At 42.0% G+C, this 18,792-nt stretch overlaps 1 protein-coding gene across 1 annotated transcript; it reads right to left on the bottom strand.

Moving 5' to 3' along the window:
• Positions 1-10,199: 10,199 nt before the first annotated feature.
• On the bottom strand, positions 10,200-13,972 carry LOC135551393 (endothelin-2-like). The gene is made up of 4 exons (XM_064982612.1): positions 13,767-13,972; positions 12,486-12,762; positions 11,724-11,828; positions 10,200-11,608 (listed from the first exon to the last, which is right to left on the bottom strand). Exons 1-4 carry the CDS (start codon positions 13,822-13,824, stop codon positions 11,515-11,517), a joined length of 534 nt encoding a protein of 177 aa, XP_064838684.1. The 5' UTR covers positions 13,825-13,972; the 3' UTR covers positions 10,200-11,514.
• Positions 13,973-18,792: the final 4,820 nt, after the last annotated feature.

The following is an 18,792-nucleotide window of genomic DNA, read 5'->3' as shown; positions in this document are numbered from 1 at the left end:
TGTCGCCCTCCCGCAGCGTTGGTGATGAAATTCTTAATAAGTAACTGAGTATAGACCTCCAGCAGTCTGGAAGGAGATGGCCTGAGGCCTTGGTGGTGGTGACTGCTGATAGCTACTTTACTCAGGGACTTACTTACTATGCCTGTGATATGTGGTTGTCCCACCTAGCTATCTTAGGATGAGACATTCTGGATAAGACCATCTACTAAATGACTAAAATGTCAATGTTGGCCTTATAGTCCATTCACATCTTCATTGGAAGCACCATTCATACTAAGCATTGTGATCTTGGTATTATTACTGGACAGTAGCTCATTACAGAAACATAACAGGTATTATTACTGGACAGTAGCTCATTACAGTAACATAACAGGTATTATTACTGGACAGTAGCTCATTACAGTAACATAACAGGTATTATTACTGGACAGTAGCTCATTACAGTAACATAACAGGTATTATTACTGGACAGTAGCTCATTACAGTAACATAACAGGTATTATTAATGGACAGTAGCTCATTACAGTAACATAACAGGTATTATTACTGGACAGTAGCTCATTACAGTAACATAACAGGTATTATTAATGGACAGTAGCTCATTACAGTAACATAACTGGACAGTAGCTCATTACAGTAACATAACAGGTATTATTAATGGACAGTAGCTCATTACAGTAACATAACAGGTATTATTAATGGACAGTAGCTCATTACAGTAACATAACAGGTATTATTACTGGACAGTAGCTCATTACAGAAACATAACAGGTATTATTACTGGACAGTAGCTCATTACAGTAACATAACAGGTATTATTACTGGACAGTAGCTCATTACAGTAACATAACAGGTTTTATTAATGGACAGTAGCTCATTACAGTAACATAACAGGTATTATTACTGGACAGTAGCTCATTACAGAAACATTACAGGTATTATTACTGGACAGTAGCTCATTACAGTAACATAACAGGTATTATTACTGGACAGTAGCTCATTACAGAAACATAACAGGTATTATTACTGGACAGTAGCTCATTACAGATACATAACAGGTATTATTACTGGACAGTAGCTCATTACAGTAACATAACAGGTATTATTACTGGACAGTAGCTCATTACAGTAACATAACAGGTATTATTACTGGACAGTAGCTCATTACAGTAACATAACAGGTATTATTACTGGACAGTAGCTCATTACAGTAACATAACAGGTATTATTACTGGACAGTAGCTCATTACAGTAACATAACAGGTATTATTACTGGACAGTAGCTCATTACAGTAACATAACAGGTATTATTACTGGACAGTAGCTCATTACAGTAACATAACAGGTATTATTACTGGACAGTAGCTCATTACAGAAACATAACAAGTATTATTACTGGACAGTAGCTCATTACAGTAACATAACAGGTATTATTACTGGACAGTAGCTCATTACAGTAATATAACAGGTATTATTACTGGACAGTAGCTCATTACAGTAACATAACAGGTATTATTACTGGACAGTAGCTCATTACAGTAACATAACAGGTATTATTACTGGACAGTAGCTCATTACAGTAACATAACAGGTATTATTACTGGACAGTAGCTCATTACAGTAACATAGCAGGGTTCACTGCACTGTAAGCATCCAACAAAAACCTCAGTGAAGAGAAATCATGACCACATAACCCAGTGTAGACAGATAATGGATGCCTCCCTGTTAATGATAGCACCTATCTATCTGCTGTATCTCCTCTGTATTCCTCCCATCCGGGACCAGGGAATGTTCCCCTCTGCTCCCTCCCTCCCTCCCTCCCTCCCTCCCTCCCTCCCTCCCTCCCTCCCTCCCTCCCTCCCTCCCTCCCCCTCCCTCCCTCCCTCCCTCCCTCCCTCCCTCCCTCCCTCCCTCCCTCCCTCCCTCCCTCCCTCCCCTGCCTGCCTGCCTGCCTGCCTGCCTGCCTGCCTGCCTGCCTGCCTTCCAGGAGCTGTTCCTGGTGCACTTCAGACACAACACAAACACTACCACCTCCTGGCCTCATGTTAAGACAGAGTGTGTGTGTGGGGGAGAGGGAGAAGAGAGGGAGAGAGGGGTTGTAGACTTGAAGTATAGTGGGGTGTATCAAAGAGAGATGGAGAGGGCTACAGTAGTTCCTGGACACTGAGGAAACAGGCATTTCCTGTAATGGAGCCAGTGAATGGGGGATTCTGTCCCTTTGTTCCCACAGACATGTCTGGACTGAGACTACGTCAACACTCCATACTGAAAATATGTATCACCTAACAATGACTACTATTTGTCCTTTCAATTTGACTTTAGGATTCGTTTTATCAAGATGTACAGAATGCTGCAACCCTGTTCAGTGCATCCATAATGTGATAATGGAAGTGATAGTGATAATGAAAAGCTGTTAATAATTAAGGCCATTTCAGAGTTGCTTTCATCGAAGTTGTGAGGCGAGTTCTCTTCCTCTTCCATGCATCTCTTCTGTTTCTTGGCAGCATCTCTACCTGTCTCTCCCTGCTCTGTAGATGGGAGTTCCGTCCCTCGACTCAGAACATTAAAGTCAGGAAGCCTCTTGTGCCAGCCTTGTATTCTGATGTCACTCTGTCCTAAACAATACGTATTATCATGGCCTTGCTGACCTTGCGTGAATCTGAGCACACATTTTTCTTGGAGGGAGTTTCAATGTTCTCTATCGTTCTCCAAAGAAAGCAAACGCCTAGTTCACTGTTTCACAGCCTTCCTCATTGACTCAATGTGAGTTTTGACAACTCTCCAGCCTCCAGCCTTCCAAAACATACATCATTGGTCTGATAATGGCCCTAATTGACCTTGGATGGCAGTAAACACAAGTATGATGATTTCAACATTGTAAGCCACATCTATGACATTACGCAGAGTAGCCTGTCTAGTAGTGGCACACAACATGCAGATACATTACAGCATAAACATACAATATACGTGTGTGGTCCTCATCCCAGGGATGTGTGTATGGTCTACTCTGTCGCCATGGTGTGGTATGCAGGTATGGGTAATGGCCGGCCACCACCCCCCCTGCTCCCTGCGTCTGCAGTATGCTGCTACATCCTCTGGTATGCTGGAGAGGCCAGGACACGGCCGTCATTCATACGTGTGAACGGGAAATGAAGATATCCATCTGTAGTCTGTGGTTATAGAGTGGAAGATGGTTGGATGTTTACAGTGTCGGGTTATTAATATTGTAGCACTGACATCAACACTATAAAATAACACAGATGGAATCATGTGATAAACAAAAAAGTGTTAAACAAAATCAAAATATATTTGAGATTTGAGATTCTTCAATGTAGTCACCGTTTGCCTTGATGACATCTTTGCACATTCTTGGCATTTTCTCAACCAGCTTCGAATGGAATGCTTTTCCAACAGTCTTGAAGGAGTTCCCACATACGCTGAGCACTTGTTGGCTGCTTTTCCTTCACTCTGCAGTCCAACTCAGCCCAAACCATCTCAATTTGGTTGAGGTTGGGGCATGGTGGAGGCCAGGTCATCTGATGCAGCACTCCATCACTCTCCTTCTTGGTAAAATAGCCATTACACAGCCTGGAGGTGTGTTGGGTCATTGTCCAGTTGAAAAACAAATGATAGTCCCACTAAGCACAAACCAGATGGAATGGCATTAGCTGCAGAATGCTGCGATAGCCATTGTCGTGTCTTTACTATCATTAAATTGAAGACTTAGTGTTATCAAAGATTCTCTGTAATTAGTATTACGTGATTAGAGTGATTACACATGTAACCGTAATTAACTAGGAAGTCGGGGCACCAAGGAAAATATTCTGATTACAAGGTTATAATTTCCCAATATAATCTTTCAGATATTTTCATATCTGATCAATAGTCTTCTGATTAATTAATTATTTACTTTACCTCACGTTAGTCTCATTCCAAATGTCGTAAATTGTTGGTTATCTGCACGAACCCAGTCTTCACTATGAGTCATCTATACATCAATCGTCTAAAATAATGTATTTATTACTAACTAAGTAATTCACAGAAATGCATAAACAAAACAACAAAGTAAATATGGTTACAAGAAATGATAGGAGAATGTGCCCTAGTGGGCTAAACTGGCATGGCGGCTTGTTAGACAAAAGGGAAGTGGGGGTCGACTAAGAAGTCACTACAGAGTGATAATTATAACAATTGAAATGCTAATCCTTTGCACATGAACGCTCCCTCATTCGGGAACAATTGCAATCAATATAAATATTTACGCTCAGTGTGTCGTCTTGATCGCTGTTGAAAAGTTGTTTAATTTGTAGAATTGTCTGTCTCTCTCCCATTCTCTCTGTGTTGTGGTTATTGTGGTATGTTCAGAGTGACATTCATTCATGTTGTTGTAGAATGGATGTTTCGGCGGTTGTCGTTCTTTGCGTTCAATGATACTGAATTCCTAGCTGCAGACTAGTAATTAATATCAATGACTTGTTCGTATTCTGTCGGTATCAAATCAAATTGATTTATATAGCCCTTCGTATATAAACTGATATTTCAAAGTGCTGTACAGAAACCCAGCCTAAAACCCCAAACAGCAAGCAACGCAGGTGTAGAAGCACGGTGGCTAGGAAAAACTCCCTAGAAAGGCCAAAACCTAGGAAGAAACCTAGAGAGGAACCAGGCTCTTAGGGGTGGCCAGTCCTCTTCTGGCTGTAATTTCATAGTTTTGATGTCTTCACTATTATTCTACAAATGATAAAATAGTAAAATAAAGAAAAACACTTGAATGAGTCGGTGTGTCCAAACTATTGACTGGTAGTGTATGTCGGGACACAGTACAGAAACACAGCTATCTAAACTATCAAGCAGGAATGCCATCCAGTACAGACGTTTCATTGACCGACAGTGTTTTATGAAAAGAACACATCGGGTTTATGTCTCGTACGGATTAAGAAATGTTTGTTCTTGGTGGTCTGGGTTACTGTAAACTTCAATTACAATGACCAATTTCGTACTGGCAAGTTACAAAAGACATACGATGGTTAAGAATGTAACAAAAACTTGGACAAGAATAGAAAGCTTGGAATGTTGAGATCGTCGGCTAAGGAGGGCTCATTGTTTGACTCTGTGACTTCGTGAGTATGCGTAGAGGAATGCAATACAGTACTCGTCACAAAAATGTCACCATGTTTGTTCTTTCTACTGTACTGGCTGTTTACCACAAAGAGCTTTTCCGTTCCGCCTGCATGGCACGACAATCAGGCGGCTTTTATCCACTAAAACAACTTGACCTGATCCCTAACCCCTGTTTCCTTGTTGTGTTTCCTTGTTGCTCATCTCAGCTACTCTCAGCCCAGACACATAGCTGAGTAGTATCAGGAGAGATGGGGACTAGCTCAAACAGCCGTGATAGCCCTGTCAGAATGTCCCCTCCGGTGCCTACCAGCCACCTACATTACAGTCCCCTGGCTGAAACAAACCCAGGAAGTAAAGGAATGTTCAGATACCGGTCTGTTCTGGACCCACAGTCTGCAGTCTGGGTACTGCTGGACCTTATGGCTGGAGTTGAATAACAGCAAACATACAAACACTGAGACAAACCAACATGCACGCACGCACACACACACACACACACACTGAGTGTACAAAACATAAGGAACACCAGCTCTTTCCATGACATACTGTAGACTGACCAGGTGAATCCCAGATAAAGCTATGATCCCTTATTAATGTCACTGATAAACCCACTTCAATCAGTGTAGATGAAGGGGAGGAGACAGGTTATAGAATGATTTTAAGCCTTGAGACAATTGAGACATGGATTGTGTGTGCCGTTCAGAGGGTGAATGGGCAAAACCAAATATGTATGTACCTTATGAACAGGGTATGGTAGTAGGAGCCAGGCTCCCCGGTTTGTGTCATGAACTGCAACGCTGCTGGGTTTTTCACGCTCAACAGTTTGTGTTGTATCAAAAATGGACAACCACCCAAATGACATACAGCCAACTTCACACAACTATGATAAGCATTGGAGTCAACAATGGCCAGCAACCCAGTGTAACACGTTCAACACCTTGTAGAGTCCATGCTCCTACGAATTAAAGCTGTAGGGGCATGGAGGGCAAAGTCAATATTAGGAAATGTTCTTAACGTTTTGTACACTCAGTGTATACGCAAAGAGAACAGACAAAAGCATGCATTCACACACAGGTATACTGTGGGTTTAATCCCTCAACACATAATGTTCCCACAAAGATAAACAAATGAGAGGGGAATGAAATAAAAGAAAACAATACAGCAATGTTATGACAACCAAGTGAGTAACTGGGACACAATCAGTCTCCCTCCATATCAGCTGTGTATCAGTGACCCTGCCGGCACACATGCCGCGGTTTTTCCAGCGCTCTTTCCCTCCTGTTCTCTCCTGCGCTAGAGGAATGTGTCGGGAAATTCTCAGGAATGTAGGAAAAGCATCCTGTTATGGTTTCTTACGTTAAGTAATCTGTTTAACCACAGTTGGTAAAGCCTCGCTGGGGGACTGGAGTATCGATAATGAAGTCAGTGTGTAAATACGAGAGGAAGAGAGAGGAAAGGAGGTGACTGGGTGAACTACGAATGCTGACCCAGGTGCAGAGTCAGAGAGCATTGTTTGTCCCAGCGTAACCCTCTTCCCCTCACACACACAGCAATGGAAGCTCTGACTGAACGCTTGTTTCCATCTATAATTTCGTAAGGCAACGAGGGTCTGAGTGGTGTTAGGTAATCAGGATGTTTACTATACTGCACGTGCAAAATAACACCAATTGCATTTTAATACACAACAAATTGAAGAGTTGAGTTGCCCAACGATATTGCATAATGCATGCAGTAAGTAGATCAATCGCAATCAGAGCATAATGGACGAGCTTGGCTATAATTCTGTTTGGACCACTACTGGTCCTCATCCTATTCCTGAACTCAACTGCATGGCTCCTAGAACAGTCAACACAGAGTCTATAATCTAGATCAGGTATTCCCAAACTGGGGTATGCAATCCCGTCGGGGGTACGCCAAATTAAAATGTAATTCACATTATTTTTTTTTTAATCACACAGTACATTTAGAAGAGGTTTTTTTCTCGCCTGAGTAGCCTTGTTTCACTTCCAAAAATACAATAAACCATTTAGTGTTCAGAAAAATAACAACACAATGTCAAATACAGGTAGCCTAGTCAAATAATGAACATCCAATCACATTAACCGTTACTCTCTCGCGGGAAATCTTCACTCGTGTGCAGACATTTAGAAACGGAACGGGAGTTTTTGGAGCGAGAATACAGACAACTATCGAGTAGTAAGACATGTATAAAAGCAACAGATACCATTGATAAGAAGGGGCTAGAAGCATCTTATATGGTGAGTTACAGAGTGGCGAGGACAGGCAAGACATATACTATTCTGGATTACTTCATTCTTCCTGCTCCCGCGGATATGGCTGGGACAATGCTTGGGGAAAAGGCCAACAAAAACTATACTGACAATGTCTTCATCAAACACTGTTTCACGATGCATCAGTGACACGGCAGGAGATGTTTTGCAACAATTACTACTTCACATACAAGCCAGTGAATTGTATGTGTTACAGCTGGATGAGTCAACAGACATGGGGGGCCTGGCACAGCTCCTGGTATATATCCGTTACATTTATGGGGAGTCAAATAAGTAAGACATCCTCTTCTGGAAACCAGGAGAGGATATTTTTAAAGTACTGGGCAGCTTTGTGACATCAAATGGACTTTGGTGGTCAAGATGTGTTGGTATCTGTACTGATGGCGCAAAAGCCATGACTGGGAGACATAGTGGAGTGGTAACGTGGGTGCAAGCAGTTGCTCCCGATGCATCTTGGGTACACTGCAGCATCCACCGAGAGGCTCTTGCTGCCAAGGGAATTCCTGACCGCTTGAAAGAAGCTTTGGACACTACAGTAAAAATGGTTAACTTTGATAAAGCAAGACCCCTGAACTCTTGTGGATTTTCTGCACTATGCAATGATATGGGCAGCAACCATGTAACGCTTTTACAACATACAGAAGTGCTGGTTATCAAGAGGCAAAGTATTGACATGTTTTTTTAATCGAGAGACGAGCTTAAAGTTTTCTTTACTGACCATAATTTTCACTTGTCTGACCGCGTGCATGATGACGAGTCTCTCACACGACTGGCCTCTCTGGATGTTTTTCCTTGCCTGAATGATCTGAATGTAGGATTACAGGAACTCTTCACAACTATATTCAATGTGCGGGACAAAATTGAGGCTATTATTAAGAAGTTGGAGCTCTTTTCTGTCTGCATTAACAAGGACAACACACAGGTCTTTCCATCATTGTATGATTTTTTTTGTGTGCAAATTAACTCAAGTTTACGGACAATGTCAAATGTGATATAGCGAAGCACCTGAGTGAGTTGGGTGATCAATTACGCAGGTAATTTCCCAAAATGGACAACACAAACAACTGGATTTGCACACCAGTATCACTACTTACACACCATCATCACACTGCTTTGCTTTATCTTGGCCAGGTCGCAGTTGTAAATGAGAACTTGTTCTCAGCTAGCTTACCTGGTTAAATAAAGGTGAAATAAATAAATTAAATACATTTTTAAAATCCTTTCATGCCCTGCCTCCAGTCCACTTACCGATACCTGAACAAGAGAGCCTCATCGAAATTGCAACAAGCGGTTCTGTGAAAATGTAATTTAATCAGAAGCCACTGCCAGATTTCTGGATAGTTTCTCAGAGTTTCTTGCCTTGGCAAATCGTGCTGTTAAGACACTGATGCCCTTTGCAACCACGTACCTATGTGAGAATGGATTCTCGGCCCTCACTAGCATGTAACCTAAATACAGGCACAGACTGTGTGGAAAATGATTTAAGACTGAGAATCTCTCCAACATTGCAGAGTTACGTGCATCCTTTCAATCACACCCTCCTCATTAACCTGTGGTGAGTTATTCACCATTTCTGATGAACAAATAAGGTTTTATATGTAAGATGGCTACGTAAAGAGCAAAAATATTGATTATTATTATATTATTATTTGTGCCCTGGTCCTATAAGAGCTCTCTGTCACTTCCTATGAGCCGGGTTGTGACAAAAATACTCACTCATTATAACGGTATTCGTCGTCTGAAGAAGAGGAAGAGGAATCATCGGACCAAAGCGCAGCGTTGTAAGTGTTCATGCTTTTTATTGACACTGAACACTATAACAAAAATAACAACGAGAACAACCGAAACAGTCCTGTAAGGTGCAAAACACTAAACAGAAATGAACTACCCACAAAAACCATGTGGGAAAAAGCTACCTAAGTATGGTTCCCAATCAGAGACAACGATAGACAGCTGTCCCTGATTGAGAACCATACCCGGCCAAAACAAAGAAATACAAAAACATTGAAAAAATAACATAGAATGCCCACCCAAATCACACCCTGACCAAACCAAAATAGAGACGTAAAAAGCTCTAAGGTCAAGGCGTGACACTCATTCTTATGTTTAATAAATGTATTGTATAGTGTGTCTGTGGCAGGCTTTCAATGATGGCAAAAAACAACATTTGAGAGTGCGCTGACCCTGGTGCTAGAGGGGGTACGCAGCTGGAGGTGAAGGGGTGCAGGACTATAAAACGCTTGGGGACCACTGCTATAGATGAGTAGTGTAAACTTTTGATTATATTTGCTGACACCCTACAGTCCGATTTTGGCACCAGTAGAGTAGCTATCTAGCTATATAAACCACGTCCCTCTGCAAACATGCCTTCTCTGATATTTCTTACAAGGCAGTACTTATTTAAGTTAGGTACAAAAATATAATGTTACCATTGGTGTTTTAAAATGCGAGTTAGGGTGATGTCACCCTATATCCCCTTGATTATTCCACCTCCTGAATCCAAGTCTTTGACATGGGGGAGGCGACCAGTAACTTTAGGATCAAACGTTATGATCAAGCAACAGTCATTTTTCATTCTTTGGTCATCGTACTTTGATCTGGTTTCATCCAAATATCCTCCAAGTTCATGAAAAATATGATGTTGACTGTTCATGACCTTTAAAAAATGTAGATACTTGAGATTTGTGTTGAGAATGCTTTGAATTTAGCTTTCACTCAGGTATTTGTTACTGTACTAAACAAGAATCAATCATCATTGTTAGTAAATAATCAAACAAAGCAAGAGCATTCATTTTAGTATTTATTTCATCACACATTAAAAGTGATAAACTCACACAACCCAAATATATAAGTATATGCCAAAAATAAGTTAAATAAATAATTGTTGATAATAGATCATATGAATAGCTTGGAATAGAACAATTCGTAAGTAAACATTTCTTTCAACCTCCTATAGCGTATTTGACTGCTAAATAGACTATTGTGGGTGAATAGCAACAGTACATCAAGCAAAAGCGCAGTCCAGCATTTTGATACACAAATTACTCAACAAAACACAAACAAATAAATAAATAATCATATAATAAATATACAGCATTGTGACATTGGACTTGAACATCAGTGGAAGACTGTAGCGTTGTAGCGTTTCCAGTAAATGCCTTATGGTCAGTCTAACCCATCTAAAGTCTACTGGACATAAAAACACATTCCTTTGAAGGCATTAGAACAGAAGTGCAGTGTCCTAATTTCCCAATGTGTAATAACATGGACATTAATGGATATTTGTTGAAAGCAGAAAAACAGTCACTGCATATTTGGCAAGGAGCAGACCCATTGAAGTCCGCTGCCTTGGCTCTGTCTACAATCAAAACATTTAACAGGGGCTGCGCAATAAATACTTCCGCCATCACAATAGACCTGCTTTTATCTGCTGCTACCGGAAGGAGTGTGTGTGTAGTAATTCCCTGTCACTTAAAGTAATGTCCTTCATGTGCCAAAAGTATTTCAAGTCGTTTAAATGCATGCATGGCAATCACTATAAACTGGCAATACATCTCTGATACAGAGGAACAATCCTTTTTTATGTTTTATTGTATGATATAGTAGATGTCGTGTGACAGGTGAAGGATCCAAATCCAAATGAGAATAGTGGTCAATATTTTCAAGGCACTAATGAAGTAAAAGCCTGTAAGGTAAACATAGACTAACATCACTCCAGAATGCCTTGTCTTGCATCCACCCATTTCAGGTGCTCAGACACAGAAAGTGTATTTATGTTTGGGATGATGATGACAACCCATGACCAGCACACAGTCAGCAACCATCCTAGTCCAGACTGTCACAGTCCACAGAGGACACACTTGATCCTCCCTAGTCTTTCGAATCGGACTCTTTGCCAGATTAGTCCAAGACTCATATCCAGATAATGTCCATATCCAGTCAACAGTGGGCAGCCAGTGTTCCATATTTGCCCTCTTCTCAGGGTCTCTCTTAGGACCTCTCTTCTATGTCTTCCCCGGGGAGGACTCCCTAGTTTCCTCCAGGGGGTCTTTGTTCGGATGCTCTGGAGCTCTTAAAGCTCCTCTTCCTCCCTCCTCCTCATCTACCCGATGTTCAGTCTGTTGGCTCTGGACGCGTTCTTCTTCCTGGAGGGAGCAGCCTGCTCTATGGCAGCCATGTTGGATCGGACCGTGTTTCTATAAATAACAAAGAGAGAAGCATCAGGTTAACATCCTCAATGGGGACAGGAATAAGATTAATCTAGGCCTGGGAAAATGTCTGGTCCTTAATGATATCTTGTTTTTCTCTTACCTGAGAGAGGTCAGTAGGTCGCTGCTGGTTGTGTCTGGACTGCTAACAGCCTGTTCCAGGTTCTGGTCTGAGGGGCTTACCACTACGAATCTGGGGTTCTCTGAGCTGCAAACAGAAAGAACAACCATGTCAAAATGAGAGCAAACCAAGAACACATTATCTCGACTACTCCTAAAGGGCTATGAGGCTGGATTCTACATTACTACATGATTCTACAATGCTAGCAGTGGGAGACGGTTGACTAGGAATTTCAACCCAGTAATGTCTGTACTGCATGCCCTACAGCCTGTTCTCAGGGACTTTTCACAGAGCAGGATAAAACCTCGTTGAGACACACAGACTAATCCTCAACCTTGGTATGTCATAACAGCAATAACTGTATTAATACAGCAGACATTCCCGCTGGTAAAACATTCCAAGAATAGTGTCATGACTAATGGATCTGTCTGTAAGGGGGCTCTAAGCCTCCAGAACATGCAGGCTATTCCCCCATCCATCCATCCTCCCTCCGCCTCCTCTCTCCTCCCCCATCACTAGTTACACATCTAAGCCATAAAAACAATACGCCTCCTCCCTGCGTCTCCTCGACAACCAGCCCTGATACAACCTGATACAGGCTGGTCACAGACGACTGACTGCCACAGATAGTCACTGACTTGATACAATCTGGTATCTAGCAAGGAGGCAAGGAGGGGAAAGGGTAGGGTTGGATGAGGGAGGCAAGGAGGGTAGAAGTTCCTTGTCTCGTGAAGGTGAGCTCACCTGTTGTGGCAGAATCCGGAGCAGGTCCTGTCGGCTGGGTGGGCACATTCACATCGCCCGGTGGAGCGGCGACGTCGGGACAGGGGGCTGCCAAGACCGTAGGGGATGACCTTATTGGGAGTGTTGACCCAAATGATGTCCAGGTGACAGAAGTAGATGCATTCGTTGTCCAGCCAGTTACTGCAGGAGCATCGTTTAACCCTGGTGTGGTGTGGGCTGTTCTGGGACGGGGACTGGGCAGGGAGCTCAGGCTGGCTGGATACAGGGAGCCCAAAACCTATAGAGACAGAAAGGATCATTGGTTAAGAGCCTGGTTATAACTCAGCAAAATCACTGGATGACTGTGCAATTTGACAATCAGCAACGAGCAAATATACATCACCACATCCTAATCAAAAGTCCTTTTCACTGATACAGAGAAGTACATGTGGGCTACCTGACATCCCATTCTCCTATGTATCAGGTCTTGTTCAACACAGTTGAACTTTGATTCATAACTCTGTTATGAAATGTTATCTAAGTCAAACAAAGACTGTGTTTGTTGCCAATTGCGGTTATTTAAAGTCAAATGCAGTGATAGGAGTTGAACCGTGCCTATATAATCTGCATCTTATCAGAGAGAGTGTGATTGCATGTATGACCTAGCAGGATCTCTCATTGTATTATATCTCTGTAGGTGCGAACAGTGGGAGTAGGTCAAAGAGTCTGGCATCAGGCAGCATGTGTCATGCAGTAACTTCACAACATGGTCATTAGCCACCCACCCATTAGTAAACCTGCCAGAGCTGTGATTAACTGAGCTATCATTCAGAGAGTGAAACTAAGTAATGAGAAAACCAAACATGCATGCTGCAGCAGGAGTTTTAGCATCAGGACGGCAGGTGTCCTAGAGGTTAGAGCGCGGAACCAGTAGCTGAATGGTCCCTGGTTCGAATACTCGAGCTGACATGGTGAAAAATGTCTTCTTTTTTAAGGTGTTTCTCCATCTTTCATCATTGTAGGTTTTATCATGTTATTCTGGATCGATCCCCACCACCTCAACCAACCCTGAGCTCCAATTCTACATCTCAACTGAACTATGACACCAAATATTCAATTTAACAACCTCATGAAAATAAAATGGAGCACTTGCATAATGAAACTTGTGCACACTCACTGTCAGTCATCTTTATGACTAAAGAATACAAATCCGCATTGTCATGTATCACCCATACACCTTAGAATACGTTCTAAACAAAGTATATCTTGAATGAAAAGCCAGTTTAAAGGCTTACAACTTACCCTCCTGCAGGAGCACACAGAGTGTTATGATGGTGAGAGAGGTCAGTGATAGAGCCATGGTTATTCTCTGGTAGAGTATCTCTGAAGACGTAGTCTGCAATAATATCCAAGAGTCCACAGGACAGTAGAGTACACACACAGTAATAGTAGCTACAGCTTTACAGTCCCGAGTGATGCAGCTGGAGAGAGAGAGAGAGAGAGAGAGAGAGAGGCAACAGGTGCTTGGTGCTGTAGTGTTCTCCAGCGCCATGACTTATACCCCTATTCTGTGATGTCACCTACCTAGCCACACCTACTATCCATGTTCTTACACAATGCTCACCGTTCAGCAGCTGCCTGCCTCCCTCTCACTCTCTACACATTCCAGATCAACAGGAAAAGAGAGGGGAGAGGAACAAACTGCTATTGGGTAGTTGTTGTGACCCTTATGGTGTATGCAGGTCATTGTCACGGACAGAAACAGGAAACCACCAGAGAAGAGGCTTGGAATCTGGGAATGCTTTGGTGTTTCCCGAGACGTAAGGCAGGCAGGAGAGGGAAACCTGTAGGCGGAGGGAAGACCTGGTGTCATCAATAATAGGAAAGGCTGTAAAGATAGTGTCTGATGATGGGGACTGTTGTTTTGCATGCTGCCACTACAGGGCCTCAGGGCTGGTGATGTTCATCCGGGACGACCCCACTGTCACCCACGCTATCTCAGTATCGTCACTTTGACACACGTGTGACATGACCCCTGATACAGAGATACTGTAGAACACGCCGCATGACCCCCAGGGGACACACACATTAGCACAGACACACAGTCACACACACGTACCCACACACACACACACGTACCCACACACAGACGTACACACACCCTTCTGCCGGTTTGCATGTGCAATCACACAGTCCTTCCACTCTGACAGGAAAGCTGTAAATCTTGATCGGCCTGAGGGACAGAACTGCCCTCCTACAGAGTGGAGTGTCAATCTAGATAAAATACTAGTAAAGACATGCAAATCCTCCTGGGTATTCCTACTCCTATCGGTGGTGAAGGAAGACTATGCGATGCAGTGGTAAACTCCAGCAGCAAATGGTCAGGCAGTGGAAGTGAAAAGCACTATGTGCATCAGATAAAGGAATACCACCGGATGATGCATGCAAATACATAATTTAAAGGATTACTGCAATGAATACTGTTGATTAGAGTGGAATATAGGTACGTTCATTCATGCACAAAGGACAACATTGTGCTGTGAGGTTCAGAGGGGTAGGCTATGTGATGCCATACTCCAATACCACAGTCTACAGCTAAAATATAAAGATTTTACAAAGTGTTATTGAGTACACCAAATAGCACTGGCTGCAATGCTTCCAATTCACCTGTGGTCAGTGAGAAATAAGTTGCATTTGGATACGGACACCTTCTATCTTTCTAGTACTCTCACAGCCAAATGTTGAAACTATTCCCTCTCTCTGTGTGTCTCTCTCTGTCTCTCTCTCTGTGCCTCTCTCTGTGTGTCTCTCTGTGTGTCTCTCTCTGTGTGTCAGATCTCTCTTTCTGTGTGTGTGTCTACCTCTCTTTCCATATATATATATATATATATATATATATATATATATATATATATATATATATATATATATATGTGTGTGTGTGTGTGTTGAAACTATTCCCTGCAGAATGTCAACAGCAGTTAAGGCACAGTAATCACTGTGCTTTATATGCCAGTGTTTTTACTTTAAATCCCCCAAATGTTCAATGAGGGAAACGCCATCGGTGAGGTAGGTTACCGTTTACTCAGACATGATATAGCTATACCATCTGGGAACAACCTCATCTCAGAAAACAACCTTCTTCAATCAAAGGGGGAAAACACTTTGTAGGAACACGCAGTCTTTTTAGGGGGAGGGGGGCCTTGGAGGAAATGCCAACGTGATGTCACGGTCCACAAAACAATGGCATTTTAGAAATTATTTGTTCCATTAGGGGGGGAAAAAGTTGTCCAAAGCAAATATTTGTCCAACATTGCGCGGGCTGGCGAAGTGGAACCAGTCTGGAGATAGACCCCCCCCCCCCCCTCTATCCTCCTAAACCCTGCTCTCCCTTGCTCTTTATAGACAACACGGGGGGGGGGGGTGCCCTTATCCATTTCCACTTCAGAGAGAGAGAGCGAGAGAGGGGAGAGAGATAAATATTAAGGAAATGTTTTATTTTCAAGAAAATATCTCAATCAATACCTAACTTCTGTACATGTTCTAGTGTTCTAATAACATAAAGCTGGGAATTATTCTGGGTGACGGAGAAACTGCAAATATTACTGCCAGATATGTACTGTATATGATTGCCGTAGCATGAGGGACATCCCATGACCATGAATTCCCTGAAGTGTTTAAGAGTGGAGATAAATTTGACCCTAAAAATGACAGAGGCATCTGTGTGAACAGTAGCCGGGAGAAGGTACTTTGTAGTATTATAAATTCTAGACTTCCTTATTGAACATAATGCCCAGACCAAAAGCCAAATAGGACTTTTTACCAAATTACCGCATGTCTGATCATATTTACACCCTGAACTCCCTTATTAACCCCCATTTGAACCAGAATAAAACCTAAATATACTCCTGCTTTGTTGATTTTGAAAAAGCTTTTGATTCCATTTTGGCAATGAGGGTCTTCTGTACAGAAAGGGGTGTTTTCTTATATCAAATCTATGTATACAAACAGTAAATGTGCAATAAAAATGGGAAGCAAACAAACAAACTACTTTACTCAGGGTCGGGAAGTTAGACAGGGTTGTAGCTTAAGCCCCACTCTATTTAACATATATATAAATGAATTGGCAAAAACTATTAGAAAAGTCCACAGCACCTGGTCTCGCCCTGCATGTCACGGAAACTCAATTCCTGCTGTATGCAGACGATCTAGTTCTGTTGTCACCCACAAAAAAAAGAGTCTGCAACAGAATCTAAATATCCTACATGAGTTCTGTCAGTCATGGTCCATGACAGTAAACATGACAGTAAACTTCAAGTAGACCAAGTATTTTTGTCAACTTTTACTTCACTACATTCCTAAAGAGAATAATGTACTTTTTACTCCATACATTTTCCCCGACACGCAAAATAACTCGCTACATTTTGACGGGAAAATGGTCAGATTCACACACTTATCAAGAGAACATCCCTGATCATCTCAACTGCCTCTGATCTGGTGGACTCACTAAACACAAATGCTTAGTTTGTCAATTATGTCTGAGTGTTGGAGTGGCCCCTGACGATCCGTCTGGTTTGCTTACAATAAGGAATTTGAAATGGTTTATACTTTTACTTTTGATACTTAAGTACATATTAGCAATTCCATTTACTTTTGATAGTTAAGTATATTTCAAACCAAATACTTTTAGACTTTTACTCAAGTAATATTTTACTGGGTGACTTTCACTTTTACTTGAGTCATTTTCTATAAAGGTATCTTTACTTTTACTCAAGTATGACAATTTAGCACTTTTTCCAAAACTGCCAATTAATCTTTAAGGAAGTGAAGTAGGGGGTCCGCAAACCAATAAAGATTGAAAAAAAATGGAACAAACATCCAATTGAAATCCTGCATGCAGAATTCTGCAAAAGTATTCTTAGAGTACAAAGAAAAGCCCTAAATAACGCATGCAGGGCAGAATTAGGCCAATATCCATTAATAATTAATATCCAAAAACAAGCCATCAAATTTTACAACCACCTAAAAACAAGCGATCCCTACTCCTACCGCTACAAATCCCTGAAATGCCATGAGATGGACATAGAGAAAAGTCCCCTCATCCAGCTAGACCTGACGCTAAATTCACAAACAACTACCAACCTGACAATGCCTCAGAACAGCACTCAGACAATTTGGCCCAATCAAATTAGAATCAAACAAAAATAAAATGATATTACCTATTGAGAAAACATGTAAACTGACATGCTATTTGGCCCTAAACAGAAAGTACACGGTGGCCGACTATCATTTAACATTAACATAGAAAACTGAGGGAAGAATTGACAATATACAGACTCAGTAAGCACAGCCTTGCTATTGAGGAAAGCCGCTGTAGGCAGACCTGGCTTTCAAGAGAAGACAGGCTATGTGCCCACTGCCCACAAAATAAAGTTGAAACTGAGCTGCACTTCCTAACCTCCTTTCCAATGTATGACCATAGAGACACATATTTCCCTCAGATTACAGGGACCCAAAAAGATTTTGAAACAAATCAAATATTGACAAGTTTCCTTATCTGTTCGGTGAAATGCCGTAGGGTGCAATCATCGCAGCAACATTTTTGACCTGTTGCGATAAGAAAAGAGTAAACAGTGGAGCAGAAACACCAAAGTAAAGAGAACCTATATATTTATCTGTTAATTTATTTTCCCATTTATACTTGGACTTTTTTCACACACAGCACACACACCAGCTGGCTGAGTGGGCCCTAGTGGAGAGAATAGTTAAATTTGTTTGTGCACTATTTTATCTTCATTTATAGACTATTTAGAGTGTATAGACCAACGGCCTGTACAGGTGCGGACCGATACACTCGTGTTTGTGTTTGCTTTATTACATAGTTAATAATATAACATTTCAAATGTCTTTCTCTTTTGAAACGTTTGTGTGTTTAATGTTAAATGTTAATAGAGGGAGAAAGAGAGAGAGCGAGAGAGAGACACAGAGAGGGAGAACGAGAGAGAGAGAGAGAGAGGTGGGGGGAGAGAGAGAGGGAGAGAGAGAGAGGGAGAGAGGGAGAGAGGGACACAGAGAGGGAGAGAGAGAGGGGGAGAGAGAGAGAGAAGGAGGGAGAGAGGGATAGAGGGACACAGAGAGGGACACAGAGAGAGAGAGAGAGAGAGAGAGAGAGGGGGGGGGGGGAGAGGGAGAGAGAGAGAGAGGGAGAGAGGGAGAGAGGGACACAGAGAGATAGAGAGAGAGACACACACAGATATACAGTGCAATCGGAAAGTATTCAGACTCCTTCCATTTTCCCTCATTTTGTTACGTTACAGCCTTATTCTAA

This window comes from Oncorhynchus masou, chromosome 13 (assembly GCF_036934945.1).
Source record: "Oncorhynchus masou masou isolate Uvic2021 chromosome 13, UVic_Omas_1.1, whole genome shotgun sequence".
Taxonomy (NCBI): Eukaryota; Metazoa; Chordata; class Actinopteri; order Salmoniformes; family Salmonidae; genus Oncorhynchus; species Oncorhynchus masou.
Note: the sequence above shows the minus strand (reverse complement) of the source record. Positions and strands in the feature narration are given on the sequence as shown.

Excerpts from the sequence above, each read along its gene's own strand:
- LOC135551393 (XM_064982612.1), bottom strand. The coding sequence starts at position 13,824 with ATGGCTCTATCACTGACCTCTCTCACCATCATAACACTCTGTGTGCTC. Across the intron at positions 12,763-13,766 it reads CTGTGTGCTCCTGCAGGAGG|GTTTTGGGCTCCCTGTATCC; the intron begins GTAAGTTGTAAG and ends CTGTCTCTATAG. Across the intron at positions 11,829-12,485 it reads TCCGGATTCTGCCACAACAG|CTCAGAGAACCCCAGATTCG; the intron begins GTGAGCTCACCT and ends TTCTGTTTGCAG.